This window comes from Aptenodytes patagonicus, chromosome 10, assembly GCF_965638725.1.
Source record: "Aptenodytes patagonicus chromosome 10, bAptPat1.pri.cur, whole genome shotgun sequence".
Taxonomy (NCBI): domain Eukaryota; kingdom Metazoa; phylum Chordata; class Aves; order Sphenisciformes; family Spheniscidae; genus Aptenodytes; species Aptenodytes patagonicus.
The window spans coordinates 24368089-24392717 of NC_134958.1; the positions used below are offsets into that span (position 1 = coordinate 24368089).

The window sequence follows — 24629 nt, forward strand, 5'->3', positions numbered from 1 at the left end:
ATGACACTGATAGGGAGAAAAGAAATGTATCAGCCCTTGTCTGCCTGGAAGGTGGAACATTTTTGCAAGAAGGAAAGCAAACTCATAGATACTCCCATTCATGCAAGCAGGAGGAAGCAATAATATTAGAAGTGCAGGCTATTTTTAGCTGGTTCTGGCAACTTTGCATGACATTATCCTGTACATTTGCTGTTTTTTCAAGGAAGTCAAGCTCGGAAAGCGTTCAGCTTCAGACTGCTCTTAGGGAGCACTGGAGAGGATAACCTTCTTGAGATCTTTGCCAACTCCATTAGCCAAGGATCTTGGGCAGAAAACCTCTTATCCCTGAAACCCAGCATCCCCGTCATCTCAAGTTTTTTCCCAGTAAGCCATTCTCCCAGCTGAGATATGCACATTCCAACAATGCTGCGTCTGGTTGGGTCCAGGCAAGCCCACGGGCCCGCATTTTGTTGAATTTTAGCCAAAGCGCACAGCGCCGCATTGACGCCAGGTTCACGCCAGCAGCGGGATGAACCAAGCCACACCATTTAGCGCAGAAGCCGCACGCACCCGGGCGGACACGACGCGAGAGGCGGCAGGGCCTGGTGGCACCCAGTTACGCTCCGCAACACCGGGACCGCTGCATCCCTGCCCAGGCCGTGTCCAGCCGGGGTGGGGGGTGCAGGGAGGGCAGCCAGCGGGACCCCAGCTGAAGCTGCTCCACAGGCCCTGCGAGTGCCGGGGGGAGGCTGCGGGGCTGAGGGGGCCCGACGCTGTGGACTGCCGGGCTCCGGGAGCCCTGCGGGGGAGGCCCAGCGGGGCCGGGGCCTGGGGCTTGGGCCTGCGGCCTAAGTCTGGGGCCTGGGTCTGGCGCCGGACTTGCCCGCTCCGTGCCGCGGGGGCGGCGCCGGGCCTGGCGCGGAGGGCGGCCGGGGGCAGAGGGGCGGCCCCACCGCGGGAGGCCCCGCCGCCGGCCCTTGGACCACGGCGCCGCGCCGAGCCCAGCCGCGCCGAGCCATGGCGGCGCCCGGGCAGAACCTGGCCGTGGTGGTGCACCGAGCCGGGGACCTGCGCCTGGTACGGGCCGGGGGGAGCGGGCCGCCCAGGGACGGCCGCGGCTCGGCTCGGCGGGGCCCGGGCGGAGGAGGCCGGGAGCGGGGCCGCGCTCGGCGGCGCTGCGGGCCCGGGGCGGCCGGGCCGGATGGCGGCGGGGGCGGCCCCGCAGCGCGGCCCGGGCTGGGGTGGGGACGGAGCCAGGCCGGGCCGGGCCGCCCCGCCGCGCCGGCAGGCAGCTGCCCACGGGGCCGGGAGCCCGCTGGGGCTGAGCCCCCGGCACCGAGGCCGGGGGGGGTGGGGGGGGGCGTCCGTCCGTCCCCCCCCCCGGTCCTCCCGACCGGTGCCGGGTCAGTGAGCTGAACTGGCCCCAGGCTGGGAGCAGGGAAGGGCAGGGCTGCCCCCATGCTCGGGGGGACTGACCCGTGGGGCGAGCGGGGAGCCCAAAGCTCGGGGCTGCCCCGTGGGTAAGGGTCACCCGAGCCCCTCTTTGGGTCGCGTGGTGGGAAGGAGGGGATGGGGAGCAGGGGGACGGGGAGCGGGTGCTGTTTGGTAGACAGTCCCGTGAACAAGGCGTTTCCAGAAAGCAGAAATGGAGGGTGACGTGTTGCTTCTTCGGGCTGGTGAGAGCCCAAGTGAGAAGCAGGAAGGAGGGTTCAAAGGGAGCAGCCTCAGGGGTCACACCTGCGCTTGTGCTGGACTACCCTCGTGGCGAGGGGGGCCTTTATTTTCGGTTGGTGCTTCAGACTGATCCTGCTTCTCTGACTGCAAATGCTTGGATGTTCCTGGGTGCTGAATCATTGAGGTGCTGCTGGAGGTTTGTGTTTGCCGAGTGCCGAATTGGGGAAGGAAGATTTACATGGACAAACATTGACAGGCAGTTTTCTGTACAAACAGTTCTGGCAGGAGGGCTCTTATGAACACTTAGACTTTGGATACCTGCAGCAGCTCGTTTGGGGGATGATTATCAGGGAAGCAGTTCATTTTTTACCATTCCTGCACAGCTCAAGTGACACGTGCCAAAGGCTAAGTGGTGTTCCTGTGGGTAATTCCTGTGTGGTTCCCAGCCACCTTTGCTGTAACTGCAATTTCATTAGAAGCACGTGCGGCCCGACTTCTACTAGAAATAAAAGGCATAGCCACGGTGAGTGAGAATTGAGATGGTCCCTTCAGTTCAGGAACACATTTCCAAACCCCTGTGATTTAGAAAGGTGTATGAGACTTGTGAGGGTGGATGCTGGCTCCATCCTATCTATGTTGCTGGTCTCTAAACTGGCTTACACCCAGATACCTGAGTTTTCTTTGGGATATTTGTACTGCTGGAGACATCGGAGGTGGTCGTCAGTGCTCCCCTGGTCTTACTGGCAGCCCCTCGGGTTGTGTTCCTCCTGGGCTTCTCTAAAGTTTCTTTGCCACGCTGCGAATGGCACTTATTGCGTTGCCCCACCGATCATGTAAGGAGTCTAGGCAGTGAACTCTGAACTTGTCTGCGTTATTGATACCTACAGTTAGGTGAGATCATCTTCCCCGTAATTCCCCCACGCTTCTTGATTCTTGTGGATGTGTTTCCTGGTGGGGAGAGTCACCGTGACTTCAGTAGCTGACCTGCGTTATGCAAAAATGCGCTGGCTTCATTTTTGTTGCCTCTTCTCTTGATCTTAGGTGGTTGCCACAGGCTCACATTTGCTGCCACTTGAGGATTTATTGTTTTTTTATGCATGTGCCATATCCTCTCTTTATATGTCTCCTTTCACAGAAAACATTCGCTGCATTTCCTTCGCATCCTCAGTTACACCAGTTGCTGTCTCTGAACTTCTCAGTGAACAATGGACAGTGAGCAGAACACGCGTCCTGAAATACTTCGGGGTCTGCCAGTTTGGTCACTCCCTGTTTTCTACAAATCAAGCTGGAGGATTAACTTTCCACCAAGATGTCTGTTTTTTGGCACAGCTGTTATTGAAAAAAAAAGTGTTTTTTTCTGGGCTGAGGAATGCCACATACACATTTTCAGCTAGAAGTTGGCTTGCTTTATCTCTCACTATGGACTGTTCTGTTCAGTCCCTTTGAGGTAGCTGAGGTGGTCTGTACCTCTGATGTGTTACCAGACTGCATGCTTATTGGACATTTTCTATATAACAGGTTACATCTAGATCAACTTCTTTTAAAAATAATGCTCTGGGCTGCGTCCTTAGTGGGACAAAACAAGCGCCCCCACATAGAAAAAAATGCAGATACAGTTCTGAACATTGAAAATTTCAGTAGGTTGAGTTGTACTTTGATCTGCACTCCAGTCAACAGAATTTGGGCCATCCTGCCCACTTACAGCACTGATTATTCAGCAGGTGTTTTAACAGAGCGGCGCTTTGAGAATGTGTTTCCAGAATTTCTCTTTTTGTGATGTGTAGATTGGTGAAGTGTTATATAGTACGAGTTGAGGAATATGCTGGGATTGAGAATGTATTTAATTAGTTAAAACGCAAAACAGTGCTCCTCAAAAGCAGGAAGGGATACCCCGCTTTCTCTGCAGTAGGGCAGCAGAAAATCTCACGTTCGTCGTTGTGTAGCAGCTTCTAACTGGTGAAGCTAATACATGGAAGATGTATTAGCTGGTGAAGCTAATACATGGAGGACTTATTAGATGAGCGATTGCTCATCTCTCAAATCCAGAGATCAATTTTCTTGCTAACCGAAGATGCTCTTGCAAGGAGAAGTAACCGACCGCGGGCTCACTAAGGTATATGCACCAAATTTTTGAAGAGGAACTATGTGAATAGGAGGTCTGCTCAAAGGTTTTGTGCCCAATTTTGGGCTGTGGATATAGGGGTTTAAAATGCATGAAAATTTGAGCAGCAGATGGATTATGAAGAGTTCATTGTTAGCACTACTTTGGTGGGGCTTTTCTTAGAGACATGATCCTAGAGGTGGGCGCTACTGTCTTGATGTTGTAAAACCCAACAAAATTATTCCTTTGTCTTTTGAGGCAGCTGAGGGAGTTCAGTGAAGGCAAAAGGCCTGCAGACCTTTTCGGTGGAAGTGACTACTTTTATAATTCTGGCTTTATCATTCATCCCATAAAGAGGTGTCATGCCAATTGCAAGAAGATGTGACTTTAAATGTGATTTACATAAATGTTCACAATTGATTTATACATTGAGTTATTATGTAGTAAAAATATTTCCTATTATTTATAATAATAATATAAACGCTGCAATAGTAACGCTTTACAGAAATAGGTGGTTCAGAATCTTCCTGGTTACAGAAGGCAATTTTTTTGTCAGCCAGTGGGATAAAGGATTCAGCTGAAACTTGAGGCTGTTCCAGGGCAGGAAAGTTTAGTATGTGGCTCTTGTCTGGGTGGGGAAGGGGAAATTGCTGCAAAATAACTTGAAGAGTGGATTTACAAGCTGGCCGTGTGCTCACTCGCAACAGATGCCCACGTTACTCCACTGTGCAAGCAAAATGAGGTGAGCTTAGGGAGGAAGCATGGATTGCACATTTATATCCCTCCTCACTGCGCAGCAATGTCATAGTGAGCAGATGGAACCAAAAACCTTACCTGCTTATGGATTTACCTGAGCTAAGCTGGACTGACTCTCCACGAGCTATTCCCATGGCTATGCACAAGCAGCTGAATGTTTTTTTCTTTTCTTTTTGTCCATAGGAAAACCGCCCAATCCCGGAACCAGGTCCCAATGGTAGGTCTAGAGATGACTGCTTCTGTCTGCTTTCTTTACTAACCTCTTTCTTTTCTCATTCTAAAATATTTCTGAGAAAGTATAAAGTAATCCAAAAAAGAATGTGTGGCTGAAACAGATAATGCTGCATTTCCACTTAAAAAGAAGAGCTGGAGCAGTCACAGATACACCCCTTTATCTGGCTTTTTTTGCTTCCTGTTTCATCAGTTCATGTGTTTCACATTAAACAGCTCTTGGGACATGTCAGATGATCTTATTGCAGGACTAAATATTAATAGGCTAGGCGTATGGGCTGGTAGAAATTTGATTCACTAACTCTCCAGGGCTGAAATCGTAGCTTAGGGAGAAGGAAAAATTAAATGGACTTGCTCTTTTATTCTTGCTCCAGTAATAGTCACGCCCCTCTTAGATTGTATTAGCTTTTGTTGATAGGGGTCTTACCGTATTTTAAGCTTTCCTGATTTGTAATCCTTGTATAGTTTTGTATTTCAGCAGGTGTCTCATGAATATGCCATCCATCCTAATGCGTGCACGTGCAGTTCTGGTACATTTATTTAATGCTAGTAAATTTGGATGTTTCAGTGACGGCTTGGCCTTTGTTGTGGGGCACAGTGACAGCACACGTGTCGCTCTCCCAGTGCCCGGGAAGGTAAGTTTTTCTTTCTTTTCTGGCAGAGGCCCTCCTGCAGATGCATTCTGTTGGGATCTGCGGGTCTGACGTTCACTACTGGCAGCACGGTCGAATCGGGGATTTTGTCGTGAAGGACCCTATGGTTTTGGGGCACGAAGCTTCCGGGACCGTCATCAAAGTGGGATCAGGAGTGACTCATCTGAAACCAGGTAACTGGCATCAAAACTGTCTTTTTATTTGTTTTCCTGCTAACCAGTTCCTGAGAATGTGTTGGTAACAGGCTGTGCTTTTTTGTTAGGTAAATTTATCTGATTTTCTGAGCTGTGAATTGCACAGTGTGACCTTCTCCTTCAAAGAGTGTCACTGTGCTGCTATTAATCACCCAGCTTGGTCAGTGTAGTTTATGGTATTTCTTAGGTGCACTTTATCCTGAGATATCTTGAGCTGGTCTGACTTTATTTTAGTGCAGAGCAGAGTGTATGCTGGTACAAGGTGCCTTCCGAAGAAGCTAGATAAAGCTTCAGAAACCATATGCGTTGCTCTTGCCAAAACCTGCTGTTAATGTTTCTTCGCTGTGTGTGTTCTTGGAGGAGCAAATGGCCTCCTGCAATGGAGAGAGGTCACTGGAGCAACTGTACCAGGCCCCGTGGTGTGACCTCTACAGTTTGCTGTGCTTATGAACGTCCTAGAAAATGGGCTGAGCAGTGAATTTTGCAAAGTTTGATGATGATAGCAACTTAGGCAGGGTGGAGAGGACACGGGAGAGCTAGCAAGAGTTACAGAGAGACCTTAAGGGTGCCTGGGCAATAAGATGCAGGTGAAATTCAATGCAGATAAACATAAAGTGGTGTCCACGACAGAAGAAACAAAACCAGCTTCATATCTAAAATGATGGGCTGACCATCACTGCTGAAGAGTGAGATCTTTGGCTCTGACGCAGTGCATGGGAATGTTGGCTCAGTAATGGTGAAAAATGCAAATCAGTGTTAAAAAAGGGACAGAGACTCAATCAGAGGACGTCATTGCACATCTGGAGCTCTGCATGCAGTTCTGGTCTCCTCCTTTCCAGAGGGATATAAAAGAAGTTAAAAAGTTTCAAAGGAGGAGAAGGAGATGACGAGATGTGGAGCAGCGTCTCTGTGACGAATGACTAAGTTAGGAGCTTGAGCTAGGAGCTGGAGACACAACTCAAGGACACGTGACACAGGTCTGAGGGCTCACGGAGGGCAGGGAGAGGGCACATAAAGGTTGCCTGTTCTCTGGTTCCTCCCGTACAAGAGCAGGGGACAGTGGGAGCCAGGTGCAGCATTCACCTAAGATGTAGCAGACCTGCAGGTCTCCTTGGCAAAGGATGACGTGGATGCTAAAAGTTTACATGGTGGAAGGTGGAGGAGAAATTGTTGAGGGTTACTAAATACAAAGAAACCACGTGCAGCTTGGAGGCCCCACAGCTGAATATAATGGGAGGCTGGGAGAACATTCAGTACGTGCTTGTTCGGCTCCTCTCACCCCCCGACATCCCCCGTTGGCAATAGCTAGGTGGTGTAGTGGGCTAGATGGCTCTTTACTTTGATCCATCCTCCTGCTTGTCACTGTGTCTGACTGAAAGCCTGTTGGTGGAGTGCTTTGCTGAGAGATTTGGCTTTGTCTGTGTCGTGGTTTAATTTCAGTCGGCAACTAAGCACCACGCAGCCGCTCGCTCACTCCCCCCCACCCGGTGGGGTGGGGGAGAGAATTGGAAGAGCACAAGTTAGAAAAACTCGTGGGTTGAGATAAAAACAGTTTAATAATTGAAATAAAATTATAATAATAATATGATAATAATAATAATAATAATACACAAAGCAAGCGATGCACAGTACAATTGCTCACCACCCGCCGACTGATGCCCGGCCAGTCCCCGAGCAGCGGCCCCCCCGGCCAGCTTTCCCCCAGTTTATGTACTGAGCATGACGTCACATGGTATGGAATGTCCCTTTGGCCAGTTTGGGTCAGCTGTCCTGGCTGTGCCCCCTCCCAGCTTCTTGTGCACCTCCAGCCTGCTCAGTCGGTATGGCATGGGAAGCTGAAAAGTCCTTGGCTAGTGTAAGCATTACCTAGCAACAACTAAAACATCGGTGGTTATCAACTTTGTTCTCATCCTAAATCCAAAACACTGTACCAGCTACTAGAAAAGAAATTAACTCTATCCCTGCCGAAACCAGGACAGTCTGGCTTCCTCTGCCAAATAAAAAGGGCTGTCTTGCATCCCTTGTGTACTTGCAAGTTGTACTGTGGTCACACAGTTGTTTGCTTTAGTCCATCCTGCCTCGTGATTGCAATTACATAATTACTCTTTGTCCTGCAGCATATATCCTTCCAGCAGTCTGGGTTATGTTCCCCGATAAGTCCTGCCTCACTCCTGGGTGTGCTTCTGCACCATGAGCTCCCTTCCCAAGGAACAGCCCTTTCCAGCTGGCAGTGTGGTGGCCAGCAGAGCTCACCTGCTTTGTCCTAATTATTTCCTCTTCCAGTTACTACAGATTCTGAAAAAAATCTGATCACCGTGCGATTGCCTGAGGTGAGGGCTGCCTTTTCATCTGCTAAGGTTGAGTGCAAGGCAGCTGGAGAGAGGTTTGTATGTGACTGAGCTTCCATCTGCTCTGTGTCTGTGCCTCTGAAACACCGGCTCTTTTCGAGTAACTGTGAAGATCTTGGTGATGAAGCTGCCGTGAAGGAAGTGTTAGGAACTTGCCTGGTACGTGCAGCGTGATCTTTCTCAGTTAGCAGATGTCCCTCATGCATGGAACCCTTGTGCCAGGTTTTGATGCTGTCTTCCATGGTTGTTCGGTGCTACTCATACCTATGTGCCCACCTTCTTCCCGAAATGGGGCTTTCAGTCTGCTTTCACCCCGGCAGGTGATCGAGTGGCCATTGAGCCCGGCGTCCCAAGAGAAATGGATGAGTTCTGCAAAACTGGCCGCTATAACCTGTCTCCAACCATCTTCTTCTGCGCGACGCCTCCTGATGATGGGAACTTGTGCCGCTACTACAAGCACAGTGCCAGCTACTGCTACAAGTTAGTCGGTGCTCCCTCTGCAGAGAAATATATACTCGCTGGGGGGGATTAGCTGAAGCAATTGCCTCTTGGCCCTTTTGAGTATTGCAGTGAGCAAGTAAAGATACTTGAACACAACAGGTTTTGTTGCTTTCTGATCCATAAATAACATGTATAAGGCTTGGATGGCAGCCACTTTACAAAGGGTTTGTCAGGCAGGTGTAGTTTATACCTTCTGGTGCCAGACATAAACATCTCTTGCATGTTTCCTGGGATGTCACTACTGCTTTACCCTTTAATTATTTTCCTTTTCCCATTTGCTCCCTGCTCTTGGTTTCTTTTCTGCTGTCTTTTTATATCCTTGCCTTCTTAGGACGGTGCCTGAAGGTCTTTGTCTGATTCTTGGAGCTTTACTGCTGCTTTTCAGGAAGCACCACATTGACTGCTGACACCTCGCTCTGTCATTTGAAACAAAGTCATCCTACTTAGAGCAGAACAGGAACAGAAAGCTGTGTCCCTGCTAAGCTGCTTTTTTGTGTGGTGCTGAGTGGCCCCACTAAGCTGCCAGCATTACACATCTGTTTTCATATCCAGTTCAGCAAACTTGGGTATGTTCTCAGTTGTGGCAGGACTGACACATTTGCTTAAAAGCAAGTCTGTGCTTAAGTACTCTGGCAAATACGCTAGAAACCCAAATAAACCTCTGCAACGTTATACCCACATAAGTGCATTTACACAAGGAGTTAAAAATAGTCTAAGGTAGCGGCCCCCTGAGACTGGTCTACCTGTGGAGATTGTTCTTTCTCAGTCTGTGTGGAGCTGGTACTTCCATGAGCAGGAACGTCCTCAGGATTGACCTTTGGTGTCTGCAGAGGAAGCGCTCAGGATCAAATCGGTCAGGAGGAGCCACTTGAATGCTCTTCTCGTGAGAGTCCTCAGGCAGGAAGCTCCTTTCAAAGCCGATCCCAAGCAGCTGCTGTCAGGATGAGATGCTGGTCTGGATGGGACTACTCACTGTCCAGAGCCGCTGTCACTGATTTCCTGTGTGGTGTTAAAATAACGTTTTCTGACAACATCACAAGTTTTTGCTTGGGATGAAGCAACTGGTTTGTAGTTGTCTTCCTCCAGGGAGAGATCTGCTTTTTTCTCCAATTTGAGTAAATATTACTTTGGCGAAATTTTTTTTTTCTTAAGCTGTGAAATGCAAAGGCTGGATCTGGTGCTCCCGGGTTCAAATCAGCAATGCCATGGCTGTCTGATGCAGAGCAGATTCCCTGGTATGAAGTCACTCTGCCAGCACAGATTTGCTAAGAAAAGACGATGGCTGAGCTCAGTGGGTTCTCGCGTAATTGGGCAGGTGTTGTCTGTCCTTCTGCAGGCGGGCAGACTCTGTGTTGGGTACTCCGAGTAATTTGATGGAGGTGGGATCGTGCCGCAAAGCTGCCCTCCCTGTTGACGGGGCAGTACCCAGATGCAGTAGGAGCAAATGTGATGCTGAACTCTCAGGCAACCGAACTGTTGGAGTCAGCCCTTCAGTGCCTCCTGGAGATAAGGGACATATAGACATCTTACAGCTGCCTTCCCACATCTGTCATTTCTGTCACTTTGTCGTCGTGCTGGCCTGGCTGAGATCTGACCTCAAGCTTCCCAGGGTTGTCAGAAAGACTTTCCTCGCAGACGCAGCTCCCGGCACCCGCTGTGTGAGAGCCCACGCTGGTGGCTTTCTGGAGGGCTGCATTGTGGGGCTGAGATTTATTTCTGTCAGCAGTTCAGAAGGGTTTTGCCCCCCTCTGCTTTTTTCCATCCCTTACGCTAGCTGCTTTACGGTGCTGTTTCTGTCCAAAAGGTGTTTGATACCCTTTGTACACATTTTCCCTGGCTGCTAGGAGGGTGCCTGCTGGGACCAGTCCACTGGTTGAATCGCTTGGTGCATCAGGGGAGGACATCCAGGGCATGATGGGGAGACCTGGATCTGGCTGCTTTTGCTTTATGTGGCATCACCATTGGCAGCAAGACGTTTTCTAAAAGCATGGAGCTGAATGATTCAACCCAGATGAGGGGTCTAGGAGCTCACTGATGGGTCCCAGCCTCAGGGCAGCCTTCGAGATGGCGCATACGCAACTGTGGGGTTTATTCCAAAGGGAATGAGCGGCAAAGGAGTTTTGGGGTTGACTCACCAAGTACTGGAGAGATGGTGTGGGGAAGTTTGTGGATCCCTGTGTTTGGTGCTTAGGCAAACCTCACTGGTAAATGGTTTAGGTGTACTTGATGCTGCTTCAGAGGAGGGAAGGAGGCGATATAACCTCTTGAAACGTCTTCCAGCCCTGCATCTCTCAGACCAAGGGTGAGAGTGTATTTTGCCACAGTGATTTAGACCCATGTTTGGTCTTCGAGTGTCATGGCTTTCCTCATCACCCTCATAAACCAATTTGGTGACTGTTGCTTGTGTCTGGTTCTTGCAGGCTTCCAGATAATGTCACCTTTGAAGAAGGAGCCCTTATCGAGCCCCTTTCGGTGGGAATCCATGCCTGCAAAAGGGCGGGAGTTACTCTGGGAAGCAAAGTCTTTGTGTCCGGCTCTGGTATGGTGAACATGTTCAGTCCTTGGGTTCTCTGCCTGCCGCGGCATGGAGGGGGATGGGCAGGGTGCAAGCTGTGCTTCTAGGGTCTGCTGTAAGCGTGGGTCATGGCATAGTTACAGGGATGCCAAGGGGGACCTTGGGGCTGTCCTTGCCCATGCTGCACTACAGTGCTGCATTTTGAGCAGCTCAAACGCGAAGTGCAGTGTCTGGGCGTGCTGAGCCTACCAGCTCGAGGGAGCAGAGGAGCGGGTGGTGTTTTCCTTGCGGAGTCCCTTGTGTAGCAGTAGCTGGTCTCTCAGCAGCTGGTCTCGCTGCCCTGGGATCGTGGTGATGCTGTGATCCCAGAGCTGCCCACCTGGAAACATAGTTGGAGCCTCCTTTAGTCTAGGAACATGCTGAGCTCTGGGCCTGTTCAGAGCCTGTGGCTGATGCTGTCTGGCAGTTGTACATGTTCTCTTTCTCCCCTTGGTACCCAGGACCAATTGGCCTTGTTAATGTGCTTGTTGCTAAGATGATGGGTGCAGCGGCTGTGGTAATTACAGGTAAGTCCTTTTAACCCTTAAAAGTGTGCCTGTTTCCCACAACATTTTGACTAGTTCCACGTTATTCCTTCAAGGTAACTGCTGGGGAAGGCAGCCCAAGCACAATGGAAAGTCTGTTCATGAATGGAGTAGTAGCGTGCTTGTCTGGAGGGATTCCTAATAAACGCCTCATTCCCCAGGACAAGACTGATCTTTGCACTGATTGGGATCTGTAAGAAGGTGCAGGCTGCAACTGGTGCTTCTCTGCTAGGTCAGCGGACCAGGGTAGTAACTTCCGCTTCCTAGCACAGGCAAGTTGTGTAGGTGGAGTAGCTACAGTGCTTCAAGGAGAATAGACCAGAGGCTAATGAGTGGTCCTCGGATCAAGCCTAGAGACCTTTTTCAGACTTTGAGCAGGTCTTTTGGGAAGACGCAATGCGTCTGTATGACGAAGCTCCGAGTTACAGAAGCTCCGCTAGCTCCTGGTGCCTCTGATCATCGACTTTTCTTTTTTTTTTTTCCATTTTGAGCTCTTCTGACCTCAGCTTTGTGTTTTGCTTTTGGCTCATAGATCAAGCCTCAAGGATCAGGTTTCATCTTCCCTGTAGTGCTTATAGACCTTGATTATATCTGCTTCTAATCTTCACCTAGGCATACAGACCAGGCAACACAGCATATTTTATATCCTGTTTGAAGCTATTCTTGGAGGTTTGCTCTGAGCAGGTTTTTTTTCCTTCCTGTTGTAGTGCTAGGTGATGACCTGGACACATGTTTTCACAGTCCTTTCTGTGTCCAGCCACATCGTCCCTCTCTAGTTGTCTTTTGCTGCCCTTCTTTCTGCTGTCCTGCTGGGGGGTTCATTTTCCACTGATTATCCGCAGTGACTGAAATGACCTTTTCAGGGTCCCTGCATTTCAGAAATGGGCCTTCCTTGCATAACTGTGTCCTGGAGGTTTCTAGTCCACTGCTGCTTGCGGCCATGTTTTTGTCTAGCTGCACCTGGAAAACCGCTGAGGGTGGAAATCACACCTTTCTGGGTACCTCCTCCAGCATTGCACCACCTCCTAATGAAGAAGCTTTTTTTGGGGTCCACTCACAAACTCTTATTTGTGGGTATTTCCCCTTGTATTGTCTGCAACAACTGAAATGGGTCTCCATCGTCTTTGCAGCTGCCCTTCTGATTGTTCCAGACAGCCGTTCGATCCCGCCTTCTCTTTGCCCTGCTAACCCAGCCCAGCTCCCTCCACCTCTCCTCAAAGGTCAGGCTCTTCTCGGTGTAGCTTGCCCAGAAGAACTGAGAGCTAGAGTAACCTCAGGAGGTTCTCTGGTTGCAGTTTCCACCTGGGGTTTGGACAGGGCCTGGAAGTGGTGTTTCCACTACTCTTTGATCCTTCGGAGCAGTGGTGGCTGGGAGGAGCGGTTACAGGTACGACTAGATGAGCGCAGGTTGCTGCAGCTTTTTTGTGCCAAAGACCCAACGTGAACCCTTCAGAAGGCTGTTACTCCACCTCCCACACTTCAGGCCAGGTGTATTTTTGACCTCTCTATTACTGTGTTTCCATCTTTGGGTTGAGAGACAAAATTCAGGTCTCACCCTCTTGCCTTTGCAGAAGCGTTCTTCAGTAGCAGCTCATGTCAAAACCTAAGGCAGATTATTGCCTCCTCCTTCCTAAATCCTCTTGCTGCCGAGCCCAGGGCACTTTTTGCTCTGCTGGCCCCACCCTGCAGGTGTGTGCTTGGTGGACCTGATCAGTCCAGGCCTTAGATTTTGTGAAGCGTTGTCATTTGAGGATGATGGTTGCTATAGCTGGAAAAGCAACTCTGCCTCTTGAATCACGTATGAGGAACCTTGCTGCCGAGCTGAGCTGGTGCAGGGGCTGGTAGGTGACCCGGTCCTTGGGTGGGGAAGGGCTTGGTGAGCTGGCAGGGGTTGGTGGGGCTGAGGCAGCTGGTTCAGCCTGCCGCCCCATCCCTGGTCCTGCCTGGATGTATTCCCTGTAACACTGGGAGCTGCTGTTGCCTCTGCCGGTGGACTGCTCTTGGGGACCTTTGGCAAGCAGGTCTGTATAGCATGTGCCATAGGGCTCCAGGTGGCTATAGGAAGTTCTTGATACCTGGTTTGTAGGGTTAGCAAGCTCAGCTACATGGAATTAACCCCTTCTTATCTTTACACCTTGGCCTAGGTAATGTTCCTGACTTGTAGACATCTCCCACCTGAGAGGTGTTTGGCTGAGATGCTCAGAGACACCCATGGAGGTGCTGTCCCTAGTCAAATATTTGTACATGACATGAGCTGAGGGATGGGTTTAGTTTGGCTTGTTGCCACAGGGGATTTTGCTGCCCTTCTCAAGGAACTGCTTTTTGCGTCAGCTTTAGGAGCCAACACCTGTGAGGTGACTGTCTGTCCACAAAGGCCCTCTTGTACTTTGCTACCAGATTCTTTGAATTCATTGCCTAGAGGTTTTATGATGTGTTTGTGAAAGCTTTGTCTGTGCAACGCTTAAGGCTTTAAATGTTTGTGTTTGTGTTGTGGTTTAACCCCAGCTGGCAACTAAGCCCCACACGGCCGCTCACTCACTCCTGCCCCGGTGGGAAGGGGGAGAGAATCAGAAGGGTAAAAGTGAGAAAACTTGTGGGTTGAGATAAAGACAGTTTAATAGGTAAAGGAAAAGCCGCGCACACAAGCAAAGCAAACCAAGGAATTCATTCACTGCTTCCCAGGTGTTCAGCCATCTCCAGGAAAGCAGGGAGTTTGTTTCATGGGTCCTCATCTAATCTTCCCTAAGGTCTATGGCTTTCTCCGCTCCTGAGTGGGTGTGATTCATGTTTATGGGCAACCTTCTCCTGTCCTTCTGCCTTGCTGCGGACATTGCTGTTGCTCTGAAAAGCTCCTTTTCTCCTTAGAGGCATGTAAAAGAGCAACCTTATTCCCCAGCAAGTGAAGTGACAGTTTGGGTATCCATATGGCCACGTTGGGCTGTCTTGCCTTACTCTGTCTGTCACTAAAGGTACACTTAGTAATTCCTACTTGAGGGAAACTTCCCCTTGTGCTGTCTAAATCTGAAGTCCTGGGTGCTGGTGCCTCCAGAAACCCTGGAAGTCAAGGTCAGGGAAGATGAATAACTGGACAGAGTTCAACTCCTTTTTGAAAGAAGATCAACATAGGAAGTGTCAGAGCTTCAAGAATATTTGCCTATTAAGTTGGCTCATAAACCATCACGAGAAGCTTAAATGTAATTCGATAACTTCCGTGGGAGCAGAGATACAAGAATGGGCTACTCTTAGTCTGGCAGCCAAAACTTTAATTAACTCCAGCAGCAGAGAAGTGAAAACAAATTTCTGACTAGAGGCAAGATGCAAGCCTTTAATTGTATAATTGGCCAGTTTCCCAAGAGTTGTGTGGGCTTCAGCCACAGTAAGGATTAAAATCTGAATGACTTGGTCCTTCTCAAGACTCACAAGTGTCTGGAGCTCTAAACAATATGGTAACCTTCTCATTTGCTAACCTGCAGATCTGTCAGCTTCAGTAAGTGCTTAGCGGTGATTCACTTAGGCCAGGTGTGCCTGACGGGTCTGACGGTATTGCTGCTGTGTCCTGCCTGTATGCCTCTCCAACGCGAGGACTTCCTTCCCGAGCAGGTCAGCAAACCAGAGGCCAACTATAGGAGAGATGTGGGTTTTTGCTGCCTGAGAGCAACTTTTGTGGCCACTTTGAAATGCATTGGCTGGCAGGACAGCCTGTCTCTCCTGTGGCTCCTGTCTCTCCTGTGGCTCCATGACACTGCCTCTGGATGTATTTCTGCCAAAGAGACAGTATAAAATATATTAGTGAGTGGGCAGATACTACAACCAGCTGAATCCAGCTGTATCTGCTGCACACTGGTGTTTTGAGCAGGGCACTTCATGGGGAGTTCGGTCCATTGCTGGGAGCACTGTTGAGCCCCCGTGGCCTCCTTGCTGTACACTGAGATTTGGGAGACACCAGCCATGCCAGGCAGAAGTGCTTCTTAGCTCTTCAGGTGCCTCAAAAATAGCAACTCTTGCTGCTTGGGAGGTCTCCAAGTGCAGGTGTGCTAGCAGAGGGTCAAGCATGACCATACACGTGGCCCGAGGCCCAACGCTCAGAGCTTGGGAGGGACAGATGTGACTCATGCCTCCTGCAGCCACAGGAACGAGAGCCCACAATCGAGGCTTCCAGGGTGATGCTGCCCTTACTTTTCAGCCTTGGCTTTTCCTCCTTCGTCTGCATTTTATTAGTCTTTGTTCTCGCTTCTTGAAACTCCCTCCACAGATCTCCTGTGTGCTCATCTCGGTGGGTGTGCCCGCACCCGCCACCTCAAGCCCTCCTGCTGCTGGTGGGGGCATGTCCATCGCCTGCCCTGGCAGTAAGTAACATCACATTTGCTGCGTGATGGGCAGGGCAGATAATCTGGCCTGGCTTCCTCCCAGCGCTGGGGCTGAGTCAGAGCGGCTCATGTCAGAGCGGTGGCCTCATCCTCCTTCTCTTTTCCCTTAATATTTCCCCCCTACCCCCATCTTTGACTTCTCTGAAGACTGCGTCCTGGTGAGAGCAGTATTTTCTTCTTTGTGGTGAGTATGCTGTGTGTCCTGGAGAGGAGTGTGCCCCTGGCAAAGGCATGATTTTCTGAGTCTACAAGCCTAGGACCTCTGGCAGGAGACATTGCCCACCCCTCAACCTTAGGTCTAGGAAATCTTGCCTGTTACATCCTCCTTCGATCCGGATGTCTTTTCCAGTGCCAACACACAGGCCCCTGTAGACCACTGCTTCAGTGCAAGGCGAAGAGGCTGTTTCTGCCTGGGAAATGCCACTTTTCTTTTCTGCTGTCCACCTCCTCGTCTCCAGAGGTGTTCTGGTCCACCAGTGGTGCCTGGGGAGGGGTGGGTGGCTTACTTCCAGGGGACGTGGAAGAGAAGAGACAAACAGTGTGGCTGCCTGCCAGGGCAGCTCACTCCATGGTACAAACCGTTTTATGGATCTTCAAAAGATATTTATAGCGCTGTCAAGAGGTATCGGAGTACAGCCATGCCCTCACAGACATTTATCCACCAGCTTTGTTGCTCTTTGTTAATGAGGTATCCAAGGTCCACCATATTACAGATCCACTCCCTTTTTCTTATGGGCTTGCCTGCTGATTCATCTGTGGTGGAAACTGCCTTGAGAGATGCTCAGCAGCCTCCAGTGTTGTTACAAGGAGGGTAAAAGGATGGGAGAGGTCTGTAACAGCAGGGACGCACCTGATGTTGCCAGCTAATGCATTCTGCAGTTCGCTCGGCTGAAAGCATCTGCCGATGGTTCATTGAGGAAGCCCTCAGAGAGCCCGTGATCTGCTCTCATCCAGTACTGTTAGAAGTGAAATGGCCACGTTAACGATCCTCTGAGCCCGACATCGCCTGTCAGAAAGGCTTCTCGGTGCTGTGCTGTCCATAGCAGGTGATTTCTGAGCCATCAGGGTGCAAGGTCAGAGCAACCTTGCCTCTGCCTAGTGCCCTTTGAGGGATATCCTTGAGGGTGTGAGCAATAGCAAATATTCTTGAGAGCCAGGGAAGGAAAATGCAAAAGTGAGTGGTGGTTTTTTGCCTCATTGTAGGCTCCTCCCTAGGTTAACTTGCAGAGTGTGTGTATAACGTAGTTTTTTACAGTCCTTTTTCACTAGTGGGTTAAGGTCCCGTGTGAAACAGCGAAGCTGCTTCTTGAAAGAATCATGGCCAGAGAGGCACTGGGCAGGGTTAGACAGTGGCAGCTTTGGTAAGGCACAACAGCACTGCTCAAACAGGGCAAGTGTAGGTCAGTGCTGCCCTGCCTGTCCTGCCCTCCTGGTGCCTTTTGCCTTTGCCTACACTGAGGCTCCTCTGCTCTGCGGTGAATGTCGGGACGGCAACATGCAGTAGCCCAGGGCAGGCACAGCAGCACGCCAGTGCTTGGCCACGGCTGTTCCTGCTGCAGTTCCTGCATTGATGCCCTTTGGAGTTAAGCTTGGCGTTCTAGTTTGTTTTGGCACATTCTGGATGTTTCTGCAGTACCAAAGAGAAATTGGGAGATCTGTGAACTGATGTTCTCATAGAAGACACCCCTCGTATCTAGCAGTGACAGCTGTTCCATCATTTGGACATTGCTTTGCATGGTCTGTGAGTTTATACTTTAACCTTTTTGAAGCACACCCTCAAGCCTTTGGCATCTCCTGAATCTTTAAGTTGTCCCAATTCCTTGTCCTTCTCTGCTGACCCGGAAAAGTGAGCAGGTCTTCCTCCTGCCTCCTCGCTGAAGGCTGTGTGAATTTGAGGGAGGGAACATAGACCCTTTCCTCTCCTCGTTGTGTGCTGCCCTGTGAACGCATGTTCAGACCCCAGACGAGTGTGCTTCCATCAGGGCTCCTTGATGGTGGCCTACTTACATCAAGGGTGGGAAGGCTTTGGTCTAGGTGGTCTACATAAATTCTTGAGAAGTTACTAGTGGGCTGGAGCTTTCCATCTTCTCCTGCTATGTAACAAATACTCTCTTCTCTCCTGAGATAGTTGACAGCTGGTCACCAAAGAAGGTGGCTCTGTTGGGACACCAGTTGGGGGTAGGAAGCAGATTGCAGGCTTAGGTTCTTGTTCCCCTTCTGCTTCATTTAATGCTCTGGTTCTTGACTTGTTTTGTCTTTCCCCAGATTTATCTGCCTCTCGCCTGCAAAAAGCCAAGGAGGTGGGGGCAGATTTCACCATTCAGGTAACGAACGAGACCCCACAGGAGGTGGCCTCCAAAGTGGAAAGTCTGCTTGGCTGCATGCCCGAGATAACCGTGGAGTGTACAGGAGTGCAAGCCTGCATCCAGGCTGGCATTTATGTGAGTACCACTTGTCCCCAGGGTAGAACAGTGAGGGCATTGGCTTCCCCCTTTCTGGGATGCAGCAATGAATGACAGTTATTTCGCTCCCATAGTGTTTAATTTCAGTGGGCTTGGTGTGGGGGAGAGAAGGTGCTTGTTAGACAACAAACTAAGAGAGGCAATTAAAGAGTTAACGTCTTTGCAGACAGCGTGGAGATAGTTGTGTGATTTGATGCTCAGGTGCTTTACCACTTACCAAAGAGACTATAGTAAGACCCCGAAACCGGAGCATGGCTACGCAGCAGTGTCAGGCAGCTGGTACCAGTAGGGCAGCATCTTCCATTAAGTTGAAGTTATGTCCAAATAAGGAGAATAATTAAGAAAATTAATTCCAGCAGGTGAAGAAAGCAGTTAAGGAGGGGATGTTTGCTGTCATGAACTGCCTAATGGGAGGATGTGGAGAAGGTAGTGCAGAGTTTCACAACGAAAGGATAGGAGACAAATGGGACAAGCTGCAAAAAGAGAAATTCCAGTGGAGCATCAGGCTTTTAGTTTTAAATCTCTCCCACTGAAATCCAAAAGTACTTTTCATATTCCTAAGTGCCAGTCATTTTTCAGAATGAGACTGAGATACCAAAATCCTTCAGGGATTTTTGAAAGATTGCTTTTTAAGCCTTGCTTATTGCATGTTTCACGCTTACGGGCTCCTGACAGAATCCTGCCTCTCCCCTGGCTTCTCCGCTGTGCCCTGGACAGTCTATTACAGCCACAAAGTGTGGCTTTATTTTTTTACAGGCTTCTGTGTAGACTCTGGTGGCTGGTTTTTGCAAATACAACATATTTGTGTGTTTGTTCTCCAGGCCACTCGTTCTGGTGGGACCTTGGTGCTGGTAGGACTGGGGCCTGAGATGGTCACTGTGCCCATCGTGAATGCCGCCGTGCGGGAGGTGGATATCCGGGGGATATTCCGCTACTGCAACACGTGAGTCTCATGCAGGGTGGGCTGATGTGTCTCCAAGTCTGTCCTTAAGAAATTCTTGCTTTCCACAAGGAGAGGATGTGGAAAAGGCTGGTTTTTCTTACAGTTGGTTAAACCTCATGTCAGTCTGCAGTGCAGACGGTGTGACTGATGAGTCTTGCATCTTTTGCCTTGGTTCCTGGAAGAGCCCTGCGCTGCAAACTTGACCACAACACAGCAGCCCAGCTGGGTTGTCCCACTGTCCTATTTCACGCAGCATTTGGTGCAAAGAAAGGAAGAGACCTAACAAACCCTTACTCTGCTGTAAGCAAGCAGGCCAAAATGAAAAAAAAAAAAAAACCCCAAAAAACATTTGTGCCTTCAACTCATGCCCTGTAGAAAGGGAGGGCCAGGTGCTGGGGGTGTTTTGGAGGAGGCTGGCTTGTCCACAAGTGAGCTGGCTCATGGCATGGCAGAGAGGAACACACAGCTTTTAGCTGCTTCAACCCTTTGTGCTGGGAGATCTCTAAGCAGCAGCTTGGCCTGGCACTGACCCCCCCACTGCTTTGTGAAAAGCTGGCTGCCTCCTGGCATCCACCTTCCTAACCGTTACCTTGTTAATTTTGAGGCAGGTGATATGGGGAATCTTAATTCTCGGCAAAGGGTCAAAATCCCAAGTGCCTCATCCTGCGTCAAGCTGTGAATACCCAGCCTTGCTGGTGGTGCCCAGCTCTGCTCTCCTTGCTCGTCATGGAAGGAAATCATGTCAGTCTTTTTGGCTATCAGTGAATGCTTGGATGAGCAAGAGCCATGTTTAGTTTTCATCATTTTGCTAGAGCTAAAGATATATCTAAAGCCAGTTTGAAGGCGTGTGTGCTCTCTATGGAGAACTGAGCCGCACGGCTTGTGGACAGGCAGGTCTTTTAGTGCACTGAAAGGTGGCCTCACCCTGAAGGCAGGAAGAGCTCAGCTGTTCTCTGTTTGGTCTCGTTCTCCGTGGGCAGGGCTTGAGACCCAGCATTGCACACTTGCAGCCTGGTTTCTGCTGTGTTCAGAGCTGTAGTTTCTTCCTAGCGGAGCAGGAATCTGTGCTTAGTCTGTAGAGGTGGTTTTCCAGGAAGGATTTATGAGATGTAGTCAAGCTCCTTCTTCAAATGAGAAATGTCTTTAAGTAGGCGGTTTGGGATTTAGATTAGTTGCTGCGTCCCTTTGTACCCCCATCACTCTAATTTGGCCCGTTCAAATGGAGCGGCAAGGCAACCAAATTGCATGAGTCTCCGCCAAAGAAGAGGTTGGAAGCTGGCTGAGGCTTTTCCTTTCTTCTCCCTGCACCGAGTCAGTGAGTTTGAACTCCACAGTGGTAAGTCGGCAAGCAAGGAGGCAGAGCAAGAGGAGAGCAGCACACAGCAGTTTTGTTCTTCATTCGATGCTTCAGATGTATAGTTGTTTCCTGTGATTTTCACTTACTCAGCCTCTTGAGGGTGAAGCACCGCCAACTGTATATAGCAGTGCCTGCCTTCTCGGTGCTCAACAGCCCAAAGCAGTTGGCTCGTCCCATCTCCCATGCCTGATGCATGAGGTTCCCCCTCCAGAAGATTGTTGGTGGGCAAAACTCCCCTTGGTTGCCGGGGCTGAGGAAATTACTGTAATGAAACCAGGCTCCTCCGTGCTCTTTCCTTGGGGCTCCAAACTGTTGACTGCTCTCATCTCCTGCTCTCCGTTTCCCTTGCAGGTGGCCCGTGGCAATTGCTCTGCTCGCATCCAAGCGGATCAATGTCAAGCCCTTGGTTACGCACCGCTTCCCCCTGGAAAAGGCTCTTGAGGCGTTCGAGACCACCAAGAGGGGCGAGGGGGTAAAAGTCATGCTGAAGTGTGACCCCACTGACCACAACCCCTGAGATGTCGCTGTGCCCGGCCCTCTCCCCTGTTACACCGCCTGCCTGAGATGCGAAGCATGAGGCCGCAGGAGGCTGATGTATGGCTGTTGCATGTTTACACAGTCACCTTATGCAGGCGCTGCTTTGTAATAGAGCTAGAAAATCAAATGATAATGAGGGTGAATGGCACCGAGGGATACACCATTAGAGTATTAACAGGTAACTACAAATGGAGAACCAATAGGGAATAGTTTGAATCAAAACGCTGCTGCTTGGTTAGAGACGATGGTTCACATGGTTGGCTCTTCTCCGTCAGACCCCACGCACAGAAGAGCCTGGGTCTCTCTGCACGTGTCGGGCAGAGCCGCCCGCGTGGCCGTGGGGTTTGTCCACGCGGATGCGCTGCGGGAGGGCGTCACCAACCGCCTGGGCGAAGCAAGGATGGAGATGCTGGCACTCCACTTTCCCGCCCCAGCACTGCCCTGGGGCTGTGCTTGCCGCAGCTCTTGCCGCGTGGCAATCCCTGGGCGCGGGATAGCCCTACATGAATACTCTGCCTTCCAGTCGCACCTTCCCTCAGGGGTGCTCAGGGACTGTAACAGCCTGTGGAACAAAGCCTGGCCAGCCCATCTCTGTGGGAAGCGTCTGCACATTCAGGTCATTCTCTCAATGCTCTTTGCAAATAGCAAACCACGGGCCCAAAGCCTAGAGCCCAGGGCTTTTTTGGAGAAGATAGTCTGGAGGCCAGCTGGGACCATATCTGCTGTGTAATCCCCCCCCAGCAGCTCCCCGTGGGGCAGAAAGGACCTCTGCAGAGCAGGCTGGAGTGTGTTTGCAGGTAAACTGCCCTGTCTCCGACTGGGACTGCAGAGAGCCCTGCCTTTATGTGGCTCCCAAGGAGGGGCTGCAGTTGGGGGGCACATCTCACTTCTAGCATGGAGGGAAGCGCAGGTGAGAAGTAAGGGGACAGCATCACTCAAAGGTTTCACCACTGCAAACGAATCGTAACTTTTTGGGGATATCAGGCCTTCCTGCTGAGTTTGTGAGCCATGAATGAGATACTAGTGACGTAGCAGGTTGCAGGTAACAAAATCTAATCTTTGATTAGTCATGTTAATTTTAATACTGGGAGATCAGTCCCTTTCTTGGGCCGGTACTGAACTTTCCTCAATAAATGCTACCTACCTGGTGTGTCTGTGTCCATTAAAGTGTTGGGTGGGTGGTTTGAAGGGGTCTCTGACTTTGGGCCCTGGGGACTGTGCCGACCCCTGGGCTGTTGCACTGCTAGGTCTCGCTGGCTTGCAGGCGAGCTCAATGCTGGCAGGACCACGAAACCTTAAATGACCCAACTGCTTGTTTATCAAAGCTTGTATTTATGGCAGAGGTGGCTAAGTTGATCTTGGCAGAGGTAGAAGCCTGCAAGTCCGTGCTGTGTTTTACAGGGCTAAGACGTAACTCGGGGGAACTTCCTGTAGCCAGAAGGAGAAGCAGTCAAGGTGCTGCTCAGAGTAAACTGCGTTGTTAATGTGTCAGCTGGAGCAGGTCAAACCTACCCGGGAGCCTGGCTCTGTAATCGGATGTGGCATTAGCAGAGCCTGTCCAAGAATTGCTAAAATGCACCTTGCTGAAAGGTGTACGATGGCTGGGAAGTCCCCCAGGTTTTGGCAGTGGGGGTGAGCTGGGGCTTCTTGCTGAGCCGTGGGGCTCTCCTGGCCCCTGACTGCCGTGCTGGGGGGAGCCCCATTGGCATGGCTGGGGGACCACTGGCCGTCGCAAGACCCTGTTATTACCGTGAAATGTAGAGCTACTCCCTGTGGTCTTGGGGGGCTGTTTGACACCCCAAGGGCTGAAGCTATTCCCACGGCTCAGCCTCTTTGGGCTCCTTGGCTGTAATTTGCTCCCACGCCAGGTCTTGCTGGGGGGCATTGCTGGGGGTGCTGACCCTGGTAGGACACAGTCTATGGGGCTGTGCCTGGGCTCAAATCTGTATCCTCCCCTTCCACCTCATGTACGTCACCAGTGCAGGGGAAACTCACTCCTGTTTAACCCATTTCCCAGTGGGCTGGCATAAATACTCTCTAACAGGAGCAAGGCCAGCACTATGCCACAAGTATTGCAAGTCTCCAGGTGACCGAGACCCAACTGCAGGAGGCAAGAAAACGTTTTAAAACTTTGATCAGCTTTATTTAAGCTCAGTCACCGCCTGCGAGAGCAGGAGCCCAGCGATGCAAAGCCAGGCATTAGTTAAACAAGCGTAAACGATCCCTGATCAAAGGATGGTGACGCTGCTGAAGAAGCCAACGCAAACACAACTAAGGCCCTATGCAAATCCAGGGAAGGCTCGGAGCGCTAACGAGCAGGCACAAACAAGTGATTAGGAAAGCTGAGCCTGTTTGAAGGAGATGGATGGTGAGGAGCTCTCTGGCTCCTCACCCCAAGTGCACGCTGCCCGGGTCTTGCGGCAAAGTGCTGGGAATTCAGGTTGTGCAGGCACCAAGCTGTTCCCCAAAGCTGTTCAGAGCCATTCCTTGTGCGACCCGGCAGCGCACGGGCTCTGTTTCGCGGGGTTAAGATGGCGGAGCTGGGCTTGACTCGAACACTGGATTTTCTGGATTGGGACACGCCAGCCCGACCCTGGGCGTGGGGCTGCAGGAGTGCGTGGATGGTAGCAGGATGCCCTGGGCTCAGGGGTTCACACCAGGGCTGCGTGGGGCGATGCTGGGATGGCAACGCTTTACTGGTGCACCGCGCGCTGGTCTCAGCTCTGTGGGTCTCAGCATCCATGCTCTCGGCCATGAATGGCTTTCTCCCAGGGATGGTGGTGGGTGGGAGCCCAGGACCATGACCACCTGAAGCATTGCCACACAGGCGCTGGGGTTGAACACACATTTCCAATGAAGATTGCAGCCCGGGGGTGAAACAGCATAGAGTAGGGTCAGAAATTCTCATAGTGATGGGCAAAGTAGGTCTGGTCCTTCTTGTTCAGCTGCCGACAAGCCTTTTCCACGCTCTTCGTCATCCCGGGTGGGCCACAGCTGAACACCCCGATCTTCTGTACCTGGGGAAGGAGGGAGCCAAAGGGGTCAAACCCAGCAGCAGCAGTTCCCCCCCCCCCAGCCCAGCCCCCCTTGGCCCCTTGCCCGCTGGCAGCTTTGGGCACGGATGCTGGCTGAGCAGTCTGTTCTGGCCTGAGGAGGCTTTTGGGGAGGTTGTCACCTCCCCATGGAGCTGCTGGGGCCATGGAGGAAGGATAGGATCCCCCAGGGTCTCTGCCAGCTCCGGGCAGTGGCTGTAGCCGTGGTCTCGCCATGGGGGGGGTGTTTGGCTGGTACGGGGCATTGCTGACTCTTGCAGCTCATCCTGGCTCCGGAGGGAAAGTGGAGTTCATGCCCCTTCTGCCCTGCCCTTGGTGCGGATGCCACCAAGGTCTCCAGGGCCTCGGGGACAGGCTGGGACCAGTCCTCCACA

At 51.0% G+C, this 24629-nt stretch overlaps 2 protein-coding genes across 3 annotated transcripts in view; one reads left to right on the forward strand and one right to left on the reverse strand.

Moving 5' to 3' along the window:
- Positions 1-952: 952 nt before the first annotated feature.
- On the forward strand, positions 953-22350 carry SORD (sorbitol dehydrogenase). Its single transcript, XM_076348635.1, has 9 exons — positions 953-1056; positions 4694-4727; positions 5403-5567; positions 8257-8416; positions 10858-10976; positions 11453-11518; positions 18169-18344; positions 19187-19308; positions 21017-22350. The coding sequence occupies exons 1-9, from the start codon at positions 997-999 to the stop codon at positions 21180-21182; spliced, it is 1068 nt and encodes a 355-aa protein (XP_076204750.1). The 5' UTR covers positions 953-996; the 3' UTR covers positions 21183-22350.
- Positions 22351-23319: 969 nt separating this feature from the next.
- Positions 23320-24629, reverse strand: part of DUOX2 (dual oxidase 2) — a 45371-nt gene continuing 44061 nt past the window's right edge. For both annotated transcript variants that reach the window (XM_076348633.1, XM_076348632.1), the window contains exon 34: positions 23320-24219. In XM_076348633.1, the coding sequence (XP_076204748.1) occupies positions 24097-24219 (123 nt within the window). In that variant the 3' untranslated portion in view covers positions 23320-24096. The remainder of the gene's footprint in view (positions 24220-24629) is intronic.

Bases quoted from the DNA above. Each gene is read 5' to 3' on its own strand.
- SORD (XM_076348635.1), top strand. From the start codon at position 997: ATGGCGGCGCCCGGGCAGAACCTGGCCGTGGTGGTGCACCGAGCCGGG. The intron at 8,417-10,857 runs GTTAGTCGGTGC...TGGTTCTTGCAG, and splicing joins AGTGCCAGCTACTGCTACAA to GCTTCCAGATAATGTCACCT. The intron at 19,309-21,016 runs GTGAGTCTCATG...TTTCCCTTGCAG, and splicing joins ATATTCCGCTACTGCAACAC to GTGGCCCGTGGCAATTGCTC.